The sequence below is a fragment of the Acomys russatus genome, chromosome 25, assembly GCF_903995435.1.
Source record: "Acomys russatus chromosome 25, mAcoRus1.1, whole genome shotgun sequence".
Classification (NCBI taxonomy): Eukaryota; Metazoa; Chordata; class Mammalia; order Rodentia; family Muridae; genus Acomys; species Acomys russatus.
In genome coordinates this window covers 30736191-30754582 of record NC_067161.1, presented here as the reverse complement: position 1 = coordinate 30754582, position 18392 = coordinate 30736191, and the positions used below count along the sequence as shown (strand labels likewise).

The following is an 18392-nucleotide window of genomic DNA, read 5'->3' as shown; positions in this document are numbered from 1 at the left end:
CAGCTAGCATAACAATTATTTGGGAAACCAATGGTGAATTCATGTCCTATGCATTTGAGCAAAGGGTCATCTACATGACATCACACTGAGAATCAATGATTTGGGGTAAGGTGATGTCATATTTAATTAAATCTTCCTTCACTCTCAGAAAGCTCTACTTTCCACTTACAGTTTAATTGCAAGCCCTTCCTAAGATTCTTGTGGAAAGGAGCTGTACAGGTCAGCCTTTCCTTTCTTGCATGAGGACCTTATATGCTAACCTAGAAATCACTGCAAGAGCCAACCCACTTCCAAATTACCATAAGAATGGTTCTGGAACCCAAAAGTCTGTTTGCTACTCGTCAGTGACTCTCAAAAGTTATGAGTGACATCACAGGAAATCGTACTGGTCCTGCTTCCCCCTCTTACACTAAGTCTGTACTTTTCCCTAGCACCTTCCACAGAGCCCCCTTTACATCCTTGTTCCTCAGAGTGTATATTAAGGGGTTGAGAATGGGGGTGAGTATAGTGTAAAAAACAGCAACGAACTTCCCCTCGTTCTCTGAGTATCTGTGGATGGGTTGGAGGTACGTATATATGCCCGATCCATAAAACAGAGAAACTACAATGAGGTGAGACCCACAAGTCCCAAAGGCCTTTCTGCGTCCAGCCATTGACTTGATTCTCAAAATTGCCCTGGCAATGTGTCCATAGGAGCCCAGAATCAGTGCTGCAGGGAAGATCAAGATTATTGTTCGAGCCACAAACATCTTGGCCTCTGTTCCATTAGTGTCCTCACAAGCCAACTTCAGGAATATGGGCATCTCGCAGAAGAAGTGGTTTAGCCGATGGCTACAGAGGGGCATGGCCATAACAAGTCCCGTCTGAATGACAGAGTTCACAAGGCCAGACACCCAGGAGGAGATGGCCAATGCCTGACACAGCTGAGGGTGCATAATGGTGGTGTAGTGCAGGGGACGGCACACGGCAGCATAGCGGTCAAACGCCATGACTCCCAGGAGCAGACACTCTGTGGAGACCAAGGCAAGGAAAATGAGGAGCTGAGCCACGCACCCTCCATAACTGATGGTCCTGTCAAACCCGCAGAGGTTAATGAGAAGCTGCGGTACGGTGCTTGTGGTGTAGCACAGGTCCAGAAAAGAAAGATGGGAAAGGAAAAAGTACATCGGTGTGTGCAGCCTGACGTCCAGCCGCGAGAGCGCAATGATGGTGGTGTTGCCGAAGAGAGTTAGCAGATAAAAGACTAGAATAAAAACAAAGAGGAACACTTCCAGCTGAGGAAAATCGGAGAAGCCTACCAATATGAAGCCTTCCCATAAGCTGGCATTGGAGGTTCCCATCGCCTTTTACTTGAGCAAAGAAGTGGACCTTCCTGCAAAAGCTCCCATGGGCAGTGGGTGTTGAAGCATTATCCCCATGATTCCCCTAAACACTCCAGAACATGCATCAAAGTCTCAATTTTACTACCCATCTCCACTTTTTCAGCATTGTCTCTTTTCCTCTTTAGATAGGAAATCACTAGGCTAGGAGTGAGTGGATTTTTGTTTGAACCCTGGTCCTACTTCTTATAAATGTTCTTTGGTTTTATTCTTATCACTCAAGCCTTCAGGAGGATTCTTTTTGGCAGCAGTGGCTAGGCTTCCTTGTCTAACGGCAGAGCCCCTGTATCCAACCACCTCCCTCACAGCACGAGGTTAGCATCCAAATGCATCAACACGGAGGCTGCCTTTAGGGTCTAATGTGGACCTTTGGGTGTGGCTGACTAATGGAGCATTTATGTCGCATGTGCAGTTGTCTAGATTGAACCTCTGTCACCTCCTCCCCACAAATAAAGAGGTGAAGCAGACTGTAAAAATGTAGCATTAGTGTTCCACTTTTTTTTTTTTCTGTTTGGAGTGCTTCTCTTCTCTGTCTGCAAGGTGGAATATTTCTGCAGATTCAGCCTGAGGACCAACAAGGCTGACATCAGAAGTTCACCCTCCAGACACTCCTCTACTTCCATCCATTCCCAGTGCTGCCCGTGTGCCAGCCCTGGAAGCCTCCTGCCATCGGCAGCATCTGTTGCAAAGAACGGAGAAAAACTCAGAATCTATTTGGGGAGATTGTCTTGCAACAGATTTCTTATTGCAAATCACTATTTCCAAAATATATTTCATTAAAAAAAAACCCACTCCAACTAGGAAATCGGTGTCTGGCCTTCCCAGGAGCAGTTGTTGTCTCTTTTACAGACTATCCTCACCATATGTTTCTGCTCTGGTGCTTTTCATGCGTAAGGAGTCTTTGTGTGTCTGTGCCTCTCTCTCTCTCTGAGCTGTGAGATCCTGGGTGATAGAGGACACAGTGAGCTTTAAAATATTAATATTCTTCTTTATGGTTTATAAGCAGCTGCCAAGTTAATATTCTTTTCAATCATGGCTTGCAGTAGATGTCAAAATGCAAATTTTGACTCTGAATATCAATCTCTTAAAAATCCATGTCCTCTAAGAACTCAGGGGACTGAACTACAAAAGCACGTTAGTAAATTGTAGCCTTGGGAAATACATAAAAGTTGCTTTCAGTGTTGATAGTTCTGTGGTAAAAATCAAAATAAGGGATCAGAGAGTTAATCAGAAACCAAGACAAGAAAATGGAAGTCAACTGAAGTCTCACTTGCGTTCACTGCAAACAGTTTCCCTCTGCATTAAAGCTGCTGTAGTGGAAGGTCATCAATGCTTCAGTGCTGAGCCAACCTTTCCAGGAAGGTATTCAGGTTCCATGCTTGAATGATAAAGACAAAGCATTAGGCAGCTTAGCCAGCACACCTAAGATGGATTTGAATGGCCACCTTAGGCATACATACACAACAAACTCCTCAGTTGGACACCTATGAGTTGCTGTTCCTTCTTACCTATTGTCTGTTCCAAGAGGCTCAGATCACTTATCAACAAAAATGTTGGTCACAAGGTTTTGATAGAGATTAATTTCTCTGATACATCCTTAAATGACAAAAACATATTACATATGCTTTCAACATCCTCTGTCTATGCCACTGTTTTGCAAATACTATCCAATTGGATCTGCTTAATTTATTCAGTGCTGCATTTTCATGGCCCAGTGCCTTTCCCAAGGCAGAAAAGGCTCCCAACAAATATTTTAAAATCAATTAATACAGCTATTATATACCTTGGCTCCAAGCCTGGTATATGCAAGTGGCCCAGAAATGTTTGTTTTCTATGAGGCGGGAAATAAGTAATACATCTGTCCTACATATAGTTTAGTCATACAAGAATTTTACCCAGACATGATCTGTACTTTTATTGCTACTTATAATAATATTCAGATACATTGATGATTTTTTTAAAAGAATGAAAACTCAAGAACGTGGAAAACTCTGTAATCATAACTCAAAGAGATCTGAATAGAATGAAAAGTGAATGCATTGACCAAGAAGTGGCTCTTACTGTCAATAAGATGGTATTGAGGAGGAAAAACCAGCTTTACCTTTTTTTTAACACTTGACTCATGGTAACTGTTCATTATATGCTTGTCTTCATTTTCTTCATCATCACAATTAAACAGATACACAGTTAACTTTGCTTAACTTTTGTGAACATTCCTTCAATAGTCTGCCACACGTGTCAGTTTTCAGTTTTAAGCAAAGTTCCCAGCAGAAACTAGGCATTAAGTAAATGCACTCTAAGTGTTAGTTATGATGCAAGGGTTATGCTGTATTCCCTCTCAAAGCTGGGCAGCACAAGGATGCTCATCGGATGAAGACGGCAACGCCAGTGACCAACTTTGCTTTTTATCACTGCATTGGACAAATGTGGAATAGAGGACACCACACTGAAATATTGATAGTTACTTATTTAATAAGGAGAAAAAGATGACTTCTGAGATAAGATAGAGATCCGTAAACTTTCTATATGACCGTGAATCTGAAGGGTCAGGATATTGAAGACCTGGCTTGATTCTCAAGAAGAGACAGTGGAAAAGCACCAGGAATCATGTAAAAACAATGGGGAAACTAATAAGTAGAAAACCAAAAAAGCTACACAGTGAAAAGTACAGAACATCCAATTGCCTCAGCCCTACCTAGTAGCCAGGGGGAGGTAGAGAAGGCTGAAGCTACATGTGGAAAGCCAGCTAGTCGGCCCCTGCGAAAACACACTCTTGGCTTTAGCTAGAGGACAACCCCATAGTCCCTACAAGCTGTAAATGTGCTGAGAGAGTTGGTGTGACAGTAACTACTTTCTTGTAGCAAGCTAACACTGGAAAGCAAATCGGATGGGTATCTCAGAGTGCTTTAACCTAGCGACGTCTCGAGAAGGTGCCTATGTGAGGTTAAGCGGCTTTGAGACCTAAAAAGCAAGGAAGTCAGAGAGCCTCACCATTGTCCGAGTGGAAGACAGTGCCAACAGGCAGTCATGGAGAGAGAAAGAGAGCCGGACACAAAAACATCAAGAATATTTGACCAGCAAGTTTGGGTTGAGCAGGCGCAGTGGTCAGTGGCTTCGTCACTGTGGAAAGGAGCAGTCCTCATCATGTGGGCATGACTTTGGAGTCTGTTAGCAGTGGCCTGCTCGCTTTGGGAGTGTCTTACGTGCTACGTGCTACGTGCTAAGTGCTGAGCAGGACCTGAAAGCAGCAACACTGACTGGTACGCAAAGTGTCCGGTCTCCTCTGTTCTCCCTTTAGCGCTTACCTCAGTGCTGTGGATGTTTCTCCCATACTCCATTGCACTCAGGAGTCTTGACTTTGGCAGTAGCCACTTCCTGGGAACAGGAACTGAGATCTTTGAGGAGTCCACAAGCCACATAAAAATGTGACCAGCATCAGACCGTAGCACACAAAGTAGGAACGCTTCTAAAGAGAACCCAGCTGTGGCAGACAACTGATTTTCGCAGGCTGGTGCTCAGCTCCAACACAGCTTCTTCCCCGGCTCCTTTACCTTGAGACCCTACCAGGTTCAGTGGTCAAGGTCGAAGTCAGAGTCTCAAGTTAAAGGAGCCAGAAAGAAGCTGTTAAAAAAAAACTCTATTATTTTTATAGCTCCTCTCTACAGAACCTCAAACCATGAACTTACTTAATGAAACCACTGCCTCATTTCCCCACTCACAGCATTTCTGTACTTTAATCACCTCATCTCTTGCTTCCCAGTTCTACTGATGGGGACTTCCTTAACTCTGCTATCCAGCGTCTGCATCATCTTCGTGCTAAGGCACTTAATTTATTTTCATTCAGTCCCATGCCCCCTATTCTGGAAAAAAACTGTAATGTCAGTGTTCTCCCTGACTAAAAATCACATCAGCGAACTGATTTATGTTATTCTGGTTTGCAGTTTTAGAGTCTGATATAATGATAGTTCTCAGTACAGTACAGAGGCTGGCAGCACGCCCTAATTCCCAAGTGCATTAACAGATCCTTAGAAAGGCATAGAAACGTGCAGCCACTTCTGTCTTGTTCAGAATGCGTGATGTGGAAGTAGTCCTTCCTCCTTGGGAACTAATCTTTTCCTCCCATGTGATCTGGGTTCGAAGAGAGAGCCTCAGTCCGATGTGGCATCCAAAGCCAAGTTTTCTTTCATTCCTATTCTAACACATTGGCTTTCGTTTGCCTGAGGCACACACCTGGTTCTTTACTTGAATACTTTAATCAGCCTTTTTTTTTGGGGGGTGGTGAGGGATGTATGCTGCTTCATAAGCCCCTTCATAAACTCCGCTGACAACAGGTTACTCTACAAAACCAAACATCTATACCCACCTGAAGGGTCGCATTAATGCTATGCCATCACTGATGGCAGTGGCTGTGTTTAGCACAGCTCACCTTCTTCTCCAGGCACTGTCCTGGAGTCTGTGATGTATACACCATTGGGTGTAGTTATAGGGTCTCCCTCATCTCTCAGAGAGCTTTCTTCCATTCATCTCACAGAGCGTTTGCTGAATCCCGCCCCAATCACATCCACATCTGGAAACTCTCAAAGGAAACTCTTCCGGGAGCTCTTTCCATCTTTAAGGACAATTGAAGTTCTACATGTGAATCCAGAGAATGAGCCTTTAAGAGGCCCCACATATTATTCTCAGATTTAACATGTTACACCCCAGGTAGGCTCTGACTCCAGTTACAGTGGGTTAGGGATGAGGCAACACAGAGCTTCCTGTGGGAACCTGGTACACGTATGTGTGAGGTGTGGGAAAGCCCCACAAGAGTGTACACAGGTGAACACAAACCTTCTTAGGAAAATGATCAGGGCATGTAAGTATAAGCAGTAGTGATATCCATATTTCTCAAGAGAAAAATGACAGTTGGTAATTTCTGTTTCCTTTTGTAATGCCCCAAACTCTCATCTGGAGAGATGGCTCAGTGGTTAAGAGCACTATCTGCTCTCCCAGAGGTCCTGAGTTCAGTTCCCAGCAACCACATGGTGGCTCACAACCATCTACACTGGGATCTGATGCCCTTTTTCTGGCATGTAGGCATACATGCCGATAGAACATTCAAATACATAAAACAAACAATAAAGAATGAAGTGATGCAGGGCAGGCACAACTGGTTCTTAATGACCTACATGGAGTATTAAGGATTATGAATATGCATGGCTGTAGACTTGCTTTTAAAAGCTTAAAAAGTGACTTGATCAAGTCCGGTGCCTGTGTGCATCCTGAATGAGAAACTGATTGTTTCGGGCTACAGAACATGCTTCAAGAGAAGCACAGCGCCTTGCATTCCTGCGTGACAATCTCTCCCATGGAAAATACATCCCAATTGCTTAGTTCTCAAAAGGCTAAACTTGTCACAAACAACCGATGGAATTTATGAAGACAGGTCGCGGCTTAGTGTGGAGTGAGAGTGAAATGAAAATAAAGCACTTCGAAACAGACTGTCTGGAGAGTAAGCGACATTCCTCTGCTCTTTCAGAGTATGGAAGGTGAAATTCAGGGATGATGTAAAAAAAAAAAAAAAAAACAGAAAACATTTTGATGTGTGCCCGTTTGATATGTATGATATCATGTGTGCTCAGCTCTGTGTCTGGTTCTTAGCTGTGTGCACATCTGCCCATGCATGATCTCCCTATGTACTAAATCTCTTCATCGAAAGCATGTTCAAATTTGTACAATAACACTTAATATTACATTTACCATATCACGCCATTAATTTACTGGCATCGCCGGGCTATAGCAGAACAACATCCAAGAAAGAAAATTGTATCTCACTTGTGCAAAGCCAGGGATAACTGTAGGTTCCTTTTAGTTGCAGTCACTGGTGGACTAGGCGCCTTAAATTTTGAATCTAATTTCACTTCATTTCACTAAGCCTACATGTGTGGCTCTCTCAGTGTTTGGGAGATTAACTCCCCAGCAAACCTCCCAGGCTCCAAAGCATTCTTTTATTATTTTCTATTTCTACCTTTTCTACAGACTCACTCTGCCTTTAATATGGTACCATCCCTGTCTAGAAATCAGTCACCGCCCACCTCCCAATCCCATAAGCTTTGAGTGCTTTTTCCAAGATTTGTAAACAGCCAAATTCACATTTTTAATGTAAAACGAGATAAGCAAGGTTTGGATTGATTCACTTCAGTGGGCATCCAAAATCTGAATTACTTAACAAGGTACCTGTTTTCCCCTGGTACTGCACATGGAACATTAACACGATCTAGGCTGGGTTTACTTCTGATGCAAACCTTTCCTACAAGTCTCTCTCGATTTATCATAGAGGCAACCACACCTCTCTTCTTTGTCTCCTAGCACAGATGTCTACAGTTTACTTTGCATATCAGTGCCCTGGCTATTCAGGAGTTGAAGTTAAGAAGGGACTTAAGATTATTCTAAATCAACATTCATGCTTTATTAAGGGATAGTTCTTCTCCTGACTTGGTGCAATTGTAGAAAAAGAGATGCAAGTGAGAATGTTTTGGGTGTGCTGTGCATGGTTAGGTAGGTGGGCAGACGTGTGGGTGAGAGAATGAATATCAGTAGTAAACCATTGTGTAAATCTTTCCTTTTCGATGCCTCAATGAAGTAACTAACAGGAGTATAACCCAATGCCAATTTCATAACAGAATATTGATTTTCTAGTTTTTAGCTTTGAAGATTAAGTAGACTGTTCAGTTAGCACTTACCCATAACACCGGGAAAGACAACTACTGCATTATCACCCTTGATTCTGTTGGCTTTGAAGCCAGTAGAAGACCCATATTGGGCGTAGCTATAACTAGAGATGTTCAAGGAAGACATATCTTTCTTTGTCTTGTCTTTGTGGGAAGAGGCCTTGGGTAAGGGCCTTAAAAAATCTTGGTCACATACCTTCTATCCCAGCAGAGAGGTGGCTATGAGTCATGACTTAGAGGGTAGCATCCTCCTCCTTGTCCACCCTACACTTGACCTAAGAACAGGAAGGAGCTGGTACATAGTCAAGCCACCTCGTGATCCTAAGATTCAGTGCATCATACATTCCCTGGGGATGTTGTCACTGCCTCCATAATAGCAGCATACAATTATTATTTACAAAGAGTGGCTCTGGAGACATCTGGGCCCTGTTGTAGCAATTATAATCTACTGAGAGGTTCCACAGGAAAAAAAAAAGTGTTTATCAAGTGTGGCTTTGGAGATCTCTGAGCCCCAATATGGCAATTATAATGAATCAATGGGTTCCTATGTAAGAATTATTTTTTTTAAGTGTGGCAGTGGAGACTTCTGAGTTTCCAGTGTGGTGATTATAACCAACTGATGGGCTCCCCAAGCTCTATCTTGCAGTTCTTAGTTCTCTCAGTTGCTTATACTCTAACCAAGGCAAGCTGATAGAGTCTAAATCTTCAGAACAGAATTCTGTAATTGCATCTATGATCTGCTTGTATTTCTCACAGAGTTTCTCTGTGTCATCTTGGATGGACTGGGCTCACTTTGTAGACCAGGCTGGTCTCAAATTCAGAGTTGATGATTTATATTTAGATCACATGCAATTCTTGATATTTCAGAATTTATTTAATCTCATTTTAATCTCTATAAATAAAAATTATATTTTGTCAATGTATTCCAGACATATTTATTGAACCATCAAGCTGTTTTACATAGTGTGGGAATAAAACCAAAATTTAACATTAATCTCTAACCACTTAACCTCTGAGGAAATTACATCTCCCACTACAAACTTTTCAGTGCTCAGTTTTCTTGGCAGGTGTCAGCCTCAGTTTCCCCTACAGCAAAATAATGTTAGTGAAATGTATAATGTTCCTCAGCTTGAGGATTAATGGTAGTACATTTGAGGTGTGTGGTGGGAGACTGACATTAATTCAATAGCACCATCTATTCAGTGGAAAATTCAGTCTTTGACTCCAAGGATGCTTACAGTCTAAGCAGAGACAGGCATCCCTAAGGAGATCATTAGAATCATTAGATAAGTTCAGTGATCTTTCTTTTCATCCAGAGAGCATAAAGCCATGAAAAAATGGATTCAAAATACCTGAACTATTGTTGCTTTACTGGATCTTATTGTACAATAAATGTAAATGGCACAAATACCATGTACAGTTGTGAGAATATTTATAAGCGTGAGAAAGAACTTTATTTTTAAATTTTTACTTACTTATGAAAGAAAAGTAGCATCTAAACCTCATATGGTGTGTCAGACCCTGTCACAAAACAACTCAGTCTTAGCACTGAGCTCAAGTGTTGTGGGATTGAAGGGAACTGACTGCTGGTGTTTATTGTTTCCTGGTCCTTGACTGTGGATGCAGTGTCACCAACCACCTCATGCCCTTACCACCATGATGGATTATACCCTCAAACTTGACCTAAAATAAAACTTTCCTCCTTTAAGTCCATTTTGTCAGGGTGTTTTATTACAACACCAGGGAAAGTAACTCATACACTTTCATTTTAACTTCTTATATTTTTATATATACTTCTTATTTTTATTGTTCATTCTATTTTATATTTTACTCTGCATCTCACCTGAGTAGCTGTTCTGGTTTCCCTTTATTCCTCTGAGTCTACTATGCAATGCTTCCTCAGTTCTTTCTCATGCCTCTATCCGATACTTTAACTGAGCAATCACACTTACCTCCTTCTTTCTTTCCTCCTTTTATTATTTCAGTATTGATGCTTTAGAAAAAAAAAGTAAAAGTATATTTCCTGAAAACAGGACTCCGTGGCATTGTTTTAGAAACACACGTGAAATACATGCTGTTTTTCAATGCAAGCCAACATAGGATTGTTGTCAAATCTGCTACTGTAGTTGGCTTCCCCCTAAGTAGTAGTGGGGAACATAAAGCCAAGTGAAGAAAACTGAGCAGTATAAATGTAAAACAAAACACATACAGACAGTGGGGGGGGAATAGAATAAACAGGAAGATATTTATCCCAACAGATAACCAAACACAACAAAGAAACACAAAAGATATGAGATAAAAGCCATTACAACATACTGATGAGCTCACAAATCTTCAGTAGGAGAAACTAAAGATAACAGGGTAACTAAAATTCCAGCAAAATGTTCCAGAGTCTTACTTTATAAAAGAATCAATGATTCCATCAAGCATTCAAATAAGCCTATGAATGAAGTAAGAACAGCCACTTAAGGCATTAAGAAGATAGAAAAGTGGATGCAATGGTCGGAGGGCTCTGTTATCTCTATAGAACTTACTGGCAACAGCATGCTGAGGCAAAGGATGGCAACCAACATACTAATTAAGTGCAACGAAACAACAAGCTCAGATAGCCATGCTTATATATGATAACATAGACTTAAAACTATTCACAAGCACCAAGATGATCATTATGTATTAATAAAGATAACAATTGTTGTGGAGGATATAACAGTTGTAATATTTATAGACTGAATGTCTGAGTCACCAGTCTCATTAATCTGATCGACCAGATTGGTCCAGATAAAGTAACAATGGAAGACTTAAAAGCCCTACTCTCCCCTTTCAATACATATTCTAAACCAAAAATCAACAAAGAAGCTTCAGAGCTAAACTATGACTTGGATCAGTTGGATGTACTATATCTAACAGAACACTCTGTCCAACAAATACAAAAGTCACATTTTTCTTAGGGGTCAAAGAATTGTCTGTAAAATAGATCCCAAATAGAGGCTGGAGAGATGGTGCAGTAGTTTAGATCACTTTCCACTCTTCCAAAGGACCCAAAGTCAATTCCTAGTACCAATTAGGAAGATCACAACCTTCTGTAACTCTAGTCTCCGCCCAGGGTATCTGATGTCCTCTTCTGGCCTCCATGGGTACTGTACCCTAATCCTAACCCTGTAGATACATGGTACACAGACATACAGACAAGCAAAACACCCATACACATAGAATTAAGCAAGCAAACAAACAAATAAAGATAGATGCCATTATGGGCCACAAGCAAGCCTGAGCAAATACAAAAAAATGTAAAATAATTATATTTTATAGGATCACATTAGAATAAAATTAGAAAACAACAATAGAGACTATGTAAATAATTAGAGATTGAATAATACACATTTGTAGGAAATGTGCCTCATTGAAGAAGTCAGGGGGAAATTTTTTTAAATTCCTAGAATCAAATAAAATAAGAATACAAAAAAAAATAAGAATACAATTTACTAGACCCTCTGGGAAACAGTAAAAATGTGTTGAATTGTCAAGGAATGTTTATAGCAATTAATGCTATACCTCAGACAAATAACTCACTGGTGATTGTTCTGAAAAAAGAATAACTGAGTAGTATTCAACAGTGCAAATGTACCACAGTTTCTTTATCCATTCTTCTGCTGAGGGACACTTAGGCTGTTTCCAGGTTCTGGCTATTATGAATAAGGCTGCGATGAACATGGTTGAGCAAATGTTCTTGTTGTGTGCTGGAGCATCTTCTGGGTATATTCCAAGGAGTGGAATAGCTGGGTCTTGAGGTAGCCCTATTCTCAGTTTTCTGAGAAAGTGCCAGTTTGATTTCTAAAGTGATTGTGCAAGCTTGCACTCCCACCAGCAATGGAAGGAGTGTTTCCCTTTTTCCACATCCTCTGCAGCATGTGTTGTCACTTGAGTTTTTTATCTTGACCATTCTGATGGGTGTAAGATGGAATCTCAGAGTTCTTTTGATTTGCATTTCTCTGATGACTAAGAACGTTGAGCATTTCTTTAAGTGTTTCTCAGCCATTCGATATTCCTCTGTTGAGAATTCTCTGTTTAGTTCTGAGCCCCATTTCTTAATTGGGTTATTTAGATTGTTAGTGTTTAATTTCTTTTTTAAAAAAGTATATTTTATTAATTTATTCATATTACATCTCAATTGTTATCCCAACTCTTGTATCCTCCCATTCCTCCCTCCCTCCAATTTCTCCCTTACTTCCCCCCCTATGACTGTGAATGAGGGGGACCTCTTCCCCCTGTATATGCTCATAGAGTATTTTCTTGAGCTCTTTATATATTTTGGATATTAGACCTTTGTCAGATGTAGAGTTGGTGAAGATCTTTTCCCAGTCTGTAGGCTGTCGCTTTGTTCTCTTGACAAGTGTCTTCTGCCTTACAGCTTCTTAGCCTCATGAGGTCCCATTTATTAATTGTTGACCTTAAGGCCTGGGCTGTTGGAGTTCTGTTCAGGAAGTTGTCTCCTATGCCAATGTGTTCCAGGCTCTTCTCTACATTTCTTCTAATTGATTTAGTGTTTCTGGTTTTATGTTAAGGTCTTTAATCCATTTGGACTTGAGTTTTGTGCATGGTGATAAATATGGGTCTACTTGCATTTTTCTACATGTAGACATCCAGTTAGACCAGGACCATTTGTTGAAGATGCCATCCTTTTTCCATTGCATAGATTTGGCTTTTTTGTTAAAAATCAAGTGTCCATATGTGTGTGGATTTATTTCTTGGTTTTTGATTCAATTCCATTGATCAGTCATCCTGTTACCATGCCAGTACCATGCTGTTTTACTTACTGTTGCTCTATAGCACAGCTTTAGATTAGGTATGGATATTCCTTCAGAGGATCTCTTATTCTACAGGATCATTTTAGCTATTCTGGGTTATTGGTTTTTCCATATGAAGTTGAGAATTGATCTGTGGTACATTTACACTATGCAATACTACCTAGCTATTAAAAACAAGGAAATCCTGGGATTTGTGGACAAATGGATGGAACTAGAAATGATCATGCTGAGTGAGTTAACCCAGACTCAGAAAAACTCACATGGTATATACTCACTTAAAATTGGACAGTAGCCCAACAGGGATGTCCCCTGAAAGTCTTCACATACCAGGATTTGGAATAGATGTGGGTACTTCCTATTGGGACTCTAGGTGAGAGAAGTATGGGAGAATGGGGAAATAGAAGGATCCTGAGGGTCCTAGAAACCTATAAGAAGAACTTCATGATGGGCAGATCTGGACCCAAGGGGGTCTGCTCAAGCTACCTTGCCAATGAAGGACAGTACACACAGTAAATATTAAACACCTACTCAGATCTTGCTAAGGGATAGATTATTATCCACAGTTGTATGGAGAGCAGAGATTGGCTCTGACATAAAGTCTGGTGCCCGAGATTTGACCACTTCCACTTGGTGGGGAAGCCTTGTAGCACTCAGAGAAAGAATAGGAAGGCTACTACGATGAGACTTGAGAGGCTGTGACCACGTGGTGGGGGAGGAGGTCCCCTTCTTCACAGACCTAGGAGAGGGGATAGGGTGAAAGAGGGAGAATGAAGGGAGGGAGGAATGGGAGGAGACAAGCAAGGGGATAACAATTGAGATGTAATCTGAATAAATTAATAAAAAACACTTAAGTGTATTTTAAAAGAATTATTTTAATTTAAAACATATACAAACATAAAAATACAATATAACTACCAGAAAATCTAGAGATCTTTCTTCTGGGTTGTTAAAAAAAAAAAAAAAAAAGAAACCACTACTTTTTCAAGATGTCTGCTATCACACGTTCTGCGCTTTCGTTCATCATAGTTGAGATAAAACCCTAATGCCCACCAATGGTCTAATGTGTAAAGAGTCTGTGATGTGTGTGTTTGGAAGGAAATACGATCGAGTCTTAGAAAAGGATCTTGTTGTATGTTACTGTATGAGGAGTTAAGTAAAGGAGAAAGAAAAACATTGCCTTGCTTATTCATAGAATTTTTAAAGTTAATGCTGTGTAATTGTTTTATGGACAGGAGGAAGAGGGGAAGCTCATCAGGTTTATAAAACTTACAGGAAACTCTCAGGACTCAGAGGCCATAAAGCTTACAGGACACAGCACTCCTCCTTCAAGATTATAGAAACAATAATTTCTCAGGAAGAGGAGATTTTTCAACAGTATGTCTACCCATATGTTGCACATGGGACTCTAATAGCACAGCTTTCACAAGGTGATACCCATGTTTGAGCGAATTCTCCCATGGTGCAGTTCCCTTTGAGTCACTCAAGCTTCTGTAACTCACTCCAACAAAATCACTGATTCACTAAGTTGGTCTTGGATGGAATTATTTCTTTGGTTCATCACTGCTTTCCTAATGGGGATGGATAGGCTTCCCAGGGAAAGTCCACACAATAATAAAGTACAGAGAGAATACAACAGAACTAATATTGTATAGTGAATTGAGAAGAAATAGGGAGATGTGCATCAAAGGGTACAGAACTTTAGATATCCAAGATGGACAAGTCTACATGTCCAGTTACAAAATAGTGATGTAGTTACTAAAACCATATTGTGTGAGATACTTGTGTTCAATATGTGACTGTTAACGAGTAGATCCTCTCTATTCCAAAGAAAGACTAAAAGCATCTTGTATGAGGGCAGATGAGTTAATCTGCTTTAGATGCTGATGACCTTTCTTTCTCTATGGAACCCCTAATATCCTTTTATCAACTAGATAGAAATACATGCAATTCATTTTATTTTTTTAAAAAAAAATAACAAACTAAGTATAAAATAAAACTGGAAAAACGGCAAAGGGTATGTTAATATTCATTCTACTGTGTGCAAAATGTCACCACTAACTACCTCTATCACAGTAGAGAGACCCAGAAATCACTAACTGATCTTGGAGTGGCTTGGGGATCCATGCTCTCTGATGACCAATTAGCTACTGTCCTGGATGAAAAGATCCCGAGGGATGTAAGGTACCATGGAAATGCAATTTCCTTCTTACAAGACAAGAGTTTTGAAAACCATGGATGACTGTGTGACCAAATACACCAGTGGCATCTTCAGATTTATTGAATATAAAATATGTCTCCATGAATAGAATTGAATCTCTATGTTCTCTTCAAGCTAATTAGGAGACATAATTACTACAAAACAATTTTATTAAATTCTATTCCATGTTCAAATAAACAATTTTTCCATTATGTTGTACTGATGCTTAAATTATTTAGATTTGATAAAAATATACAGAGAAAACCACACTTATTTGTGCATAATGACTAGCTCCCGAAGCTAGTAAATATAAAATATAGAATCTTAGGTGGCAGGTAGCTGTATAAGATTTAGAATAAAATAGGCATATTAAAATGATGAATTTCTGTTTGGTATCTGGGCAACCTGAAAATAACCATACAAATTAATTATCTGGCCTTTGGTCACTTGATCAGTATAACTAATACGAGGGAGAAATTAGCCTATATCCCACATAGATATAATTAAATGTAACAACCCTGGATGCTCTATTAGCACGGAGCTTGCATTATATTAAAAGTTGTAGAAATGAGGATGGCTACCACAGACTAGACAATTCTATAAAGGCACCTGCTATTTGACCTCTGACCCAAGAATAGGTAATTCAGAAGAATCTAGAACTTTGGAAAGAATCAGCCAGACAAAGCAGTGATGCATACTACTTAAGCTGATGTTTAATTTCCACTCCCGTTTCTCCAGTCTCTTCTCTTTCATTATCATCTTTTTGACACTCGGCAACATTTATGAGGTGTATTGTGCAGCTGAGGAAACAGTGATGCCCCTCCCCACCCAAACCCCTGCAGAATGCCTCCCTAATATTTTTTTGCATGCTCCCTCAAGTAGAAAATCAATGCTCGTATCTGGCTTCTGCATGCTCCAAGATACACCATTACTCATTATTTCCTTATGTTCTCCAAATATCACAGAAGGGAATTCACTTCAGTAGACCTTAAAAAGAGGTCCTGAGATGTAAAGGGACATAGGCAAGGTGGAAGGCCTTAGAGCATAGGCATCGAAGGAAGTCTTGACCTTGTGTCAAAAGGCATTCTTTATTGCACTGTGCTAGGAATCTGGAAGGCACTACCATCAGAATAATGCTTCTCTGTTTCCAAGGCTGCCTAGAAACTGTCTCCACTTTCTACAAGAGGAGACAATACCCATTTTCCAAGCACCATGATACAAATCTGTTCTCACTCCCTATGGTGTATGGATTATAGACACTGCACTACAAAACATTTCAATAGATCCTCAATTCTAACTGAAAAATAGGAAGCACCAAACCCATGGGGGTCTGTTGAAGCTTATTTTTGTTCTAGCCAATTGCTTTGCTAGGACAAGATAGGTCTATAACCCAGGAACTGTTATACCAAATCATACTGGTCCTTTGCTTTTCTATCTGGAGTTTGTGCCTCTCCCTAGCACTTTCCACAGAGCTCCCTTCACGTCCTTGTTCCTCAGAGTATAGATCAGAGGGTTGAGCATGGGGGTGACTATAGTATAAAAAAGGGAAACAAACTTCCCCTTGTTCTCAGAATAACTGTCCTTGGGTTGTAAGTACGTGTAGATGGCTGCACCATAAAACAGAGAAACCACCACAAGGTGGGATCCACAAGTCCTCAGAGCCTTTTTGCACCCTGCCATCGACTTGGTCTTCAGCACTGCCTGAGCAATATTTGCATAGGAGCCCAGAATTAGTGTTACAGGAAATATCAAGATTACAACTCGGGCCACAAACATTTTGGCTTCTGTTCCTTCTGTGTCCTGACAGGCCAACTTCAGGAGAATAGGCATCTCACAGAAGAAGTGGTTCACTTGGTGTCCACAGAGAGGCATCGTCATCATGAGGCTCGTTTGAATCAGAGAGTTCACGAACCCTCCTATCCAGGAAGCAATAGCCAGTGAGAGGCAGAGGACGGGGTGCATGATGGTCGTGTAGTGCAGTGGACGGCACACAGCAGCGTAGCGGTCAAAGGCCATCACCACCAAGAGCAAACACTCTGTGGAGCCCAGAGCAAGGAAAAGGAAGAGCTGGGCCACACACCCTCCATAGCTGATGGTCCTGTCATATCCTTGGAGGTTAATCAGGAGCTGGGGCACAGTGCTTGTGGTGTAACAGAGGTCCAGGAAGGAGAGGTGGCAGAGGAAGAAGTACATTGGGGTTTGAAGTCGAGCATCCAGTTGTGAAAGAACAATGATGGTGGAGTTGCCAAGGAGAGTCAGGGAGTAGAATACGGAAATGAAGGCAGAAAGCATGAGTTCCAGTTGAGGAAAATCAGAGAAACCCACCAAGATGAAATCCTGCCTAAAACTGGTGTTGAAGCTTCCCATGGCCTTTCATGTGCTTAAATAACAGAAAACAACCGAATGTCTGTTATGGTGAACACAGAATAGAGCATTGTTCCAAATAATTCTGAAATGCTCCACAATCACCTCTTTTCTTCTCTACTTTTCTAGTTCAGTTTTGTTCAGTCTTTGATTCTTTACTCTTTTCCTCTTCATGCTGGAAATCATGGAACTGGCAGTCTTGTCTTTTGTTTGACTTATTACTTTGTTCCCTATGTGTCCAGAACTTCATCCAGTTCCCACAATCTCGTGGATGCCTCACTGTCTAGAGTCTTTCCTACCCCCCCCCCCGCCCACATTGATGTTAAGATCTAAGTCAGGAACAGGTAAAAATCAGTTTGTTTGAAAAGTATAAAGAGTCAAATGTAGCATCATTAGTTCCTATCAGTCTCTTTGGCCCCTTTTTGGCAGAGTGTTTTGTGTGGATTAAGACCCAGGACAAACCAGGCTGGGATCACAGATTGGTCCTTACTGGTCCATTTCCTTGGTGGCTGTGACCATCTGTCAAGTCCTTCTTCTCTTGTTAAGTCGGCTGAGCTAGAAGCCTATTGAGTCAAGGAATGAGCCACTGATATCAGGAAGTCATTTAGGCACCATCGTTGACCCTATTGTGGAAAAGATAGAGAAGTGTGAATGATACAATGAAGTATGAATTCATACGTAGATAAATTAATACACCATACCTGTTTCTTACCATAACAGACACATTTATTAGGTCTTTGTGATGATATAAAATATGTCACTGTTATGGGCTTTTTATATACATACTTACAGCTGTATAGTGTCAAAGTTGGCCTTTGCAGGGCCATCACCTTAGAATGATATGGCTTATCCTTACCAGGTCCCTGAGGATCAACTCTACCTCTGACCAGCTGGGACAAGTGTTCAGATAAGTTCACTTCATTCTCTCCTTTGAGTC

General features: G+C 40.8%; 2 protein-coding genes across 2 annotated transcripts; both read right to left on the bottom strand.

The window, feature by feature from the left end:
- Positions 1-404: 404 nt before the first annotated feature.
- On the bottom strand, positions 405-1340 carry LOC127208746 (olfactory receptor 2Y1-like). Its single transcript, XM_051168309.1, has one exon. The coding sequence runs from the start codon at positions 1338-1340 to the stop codon at positions 405-407; it is 936 nt and encodes a 311-aa protein (XP_051024266.1).
- Positions 1341-16522: 15182 nt separating this feature from the next.
- LOC127208747 (olfactory receptor 10-like) lies at positions 16523-17458 on the bottom strand. Its single transcript, XM_051168311.1, has one exon. It carries the CDS (start codon positions 17456-17458, stop codon positions 16523-16525), a length of 936 nt encoding a protein of 311 aa, XP_051024268.1.
- Between the last annotated feature and the right edge of the window lie 934 nt (positions 17459-18392).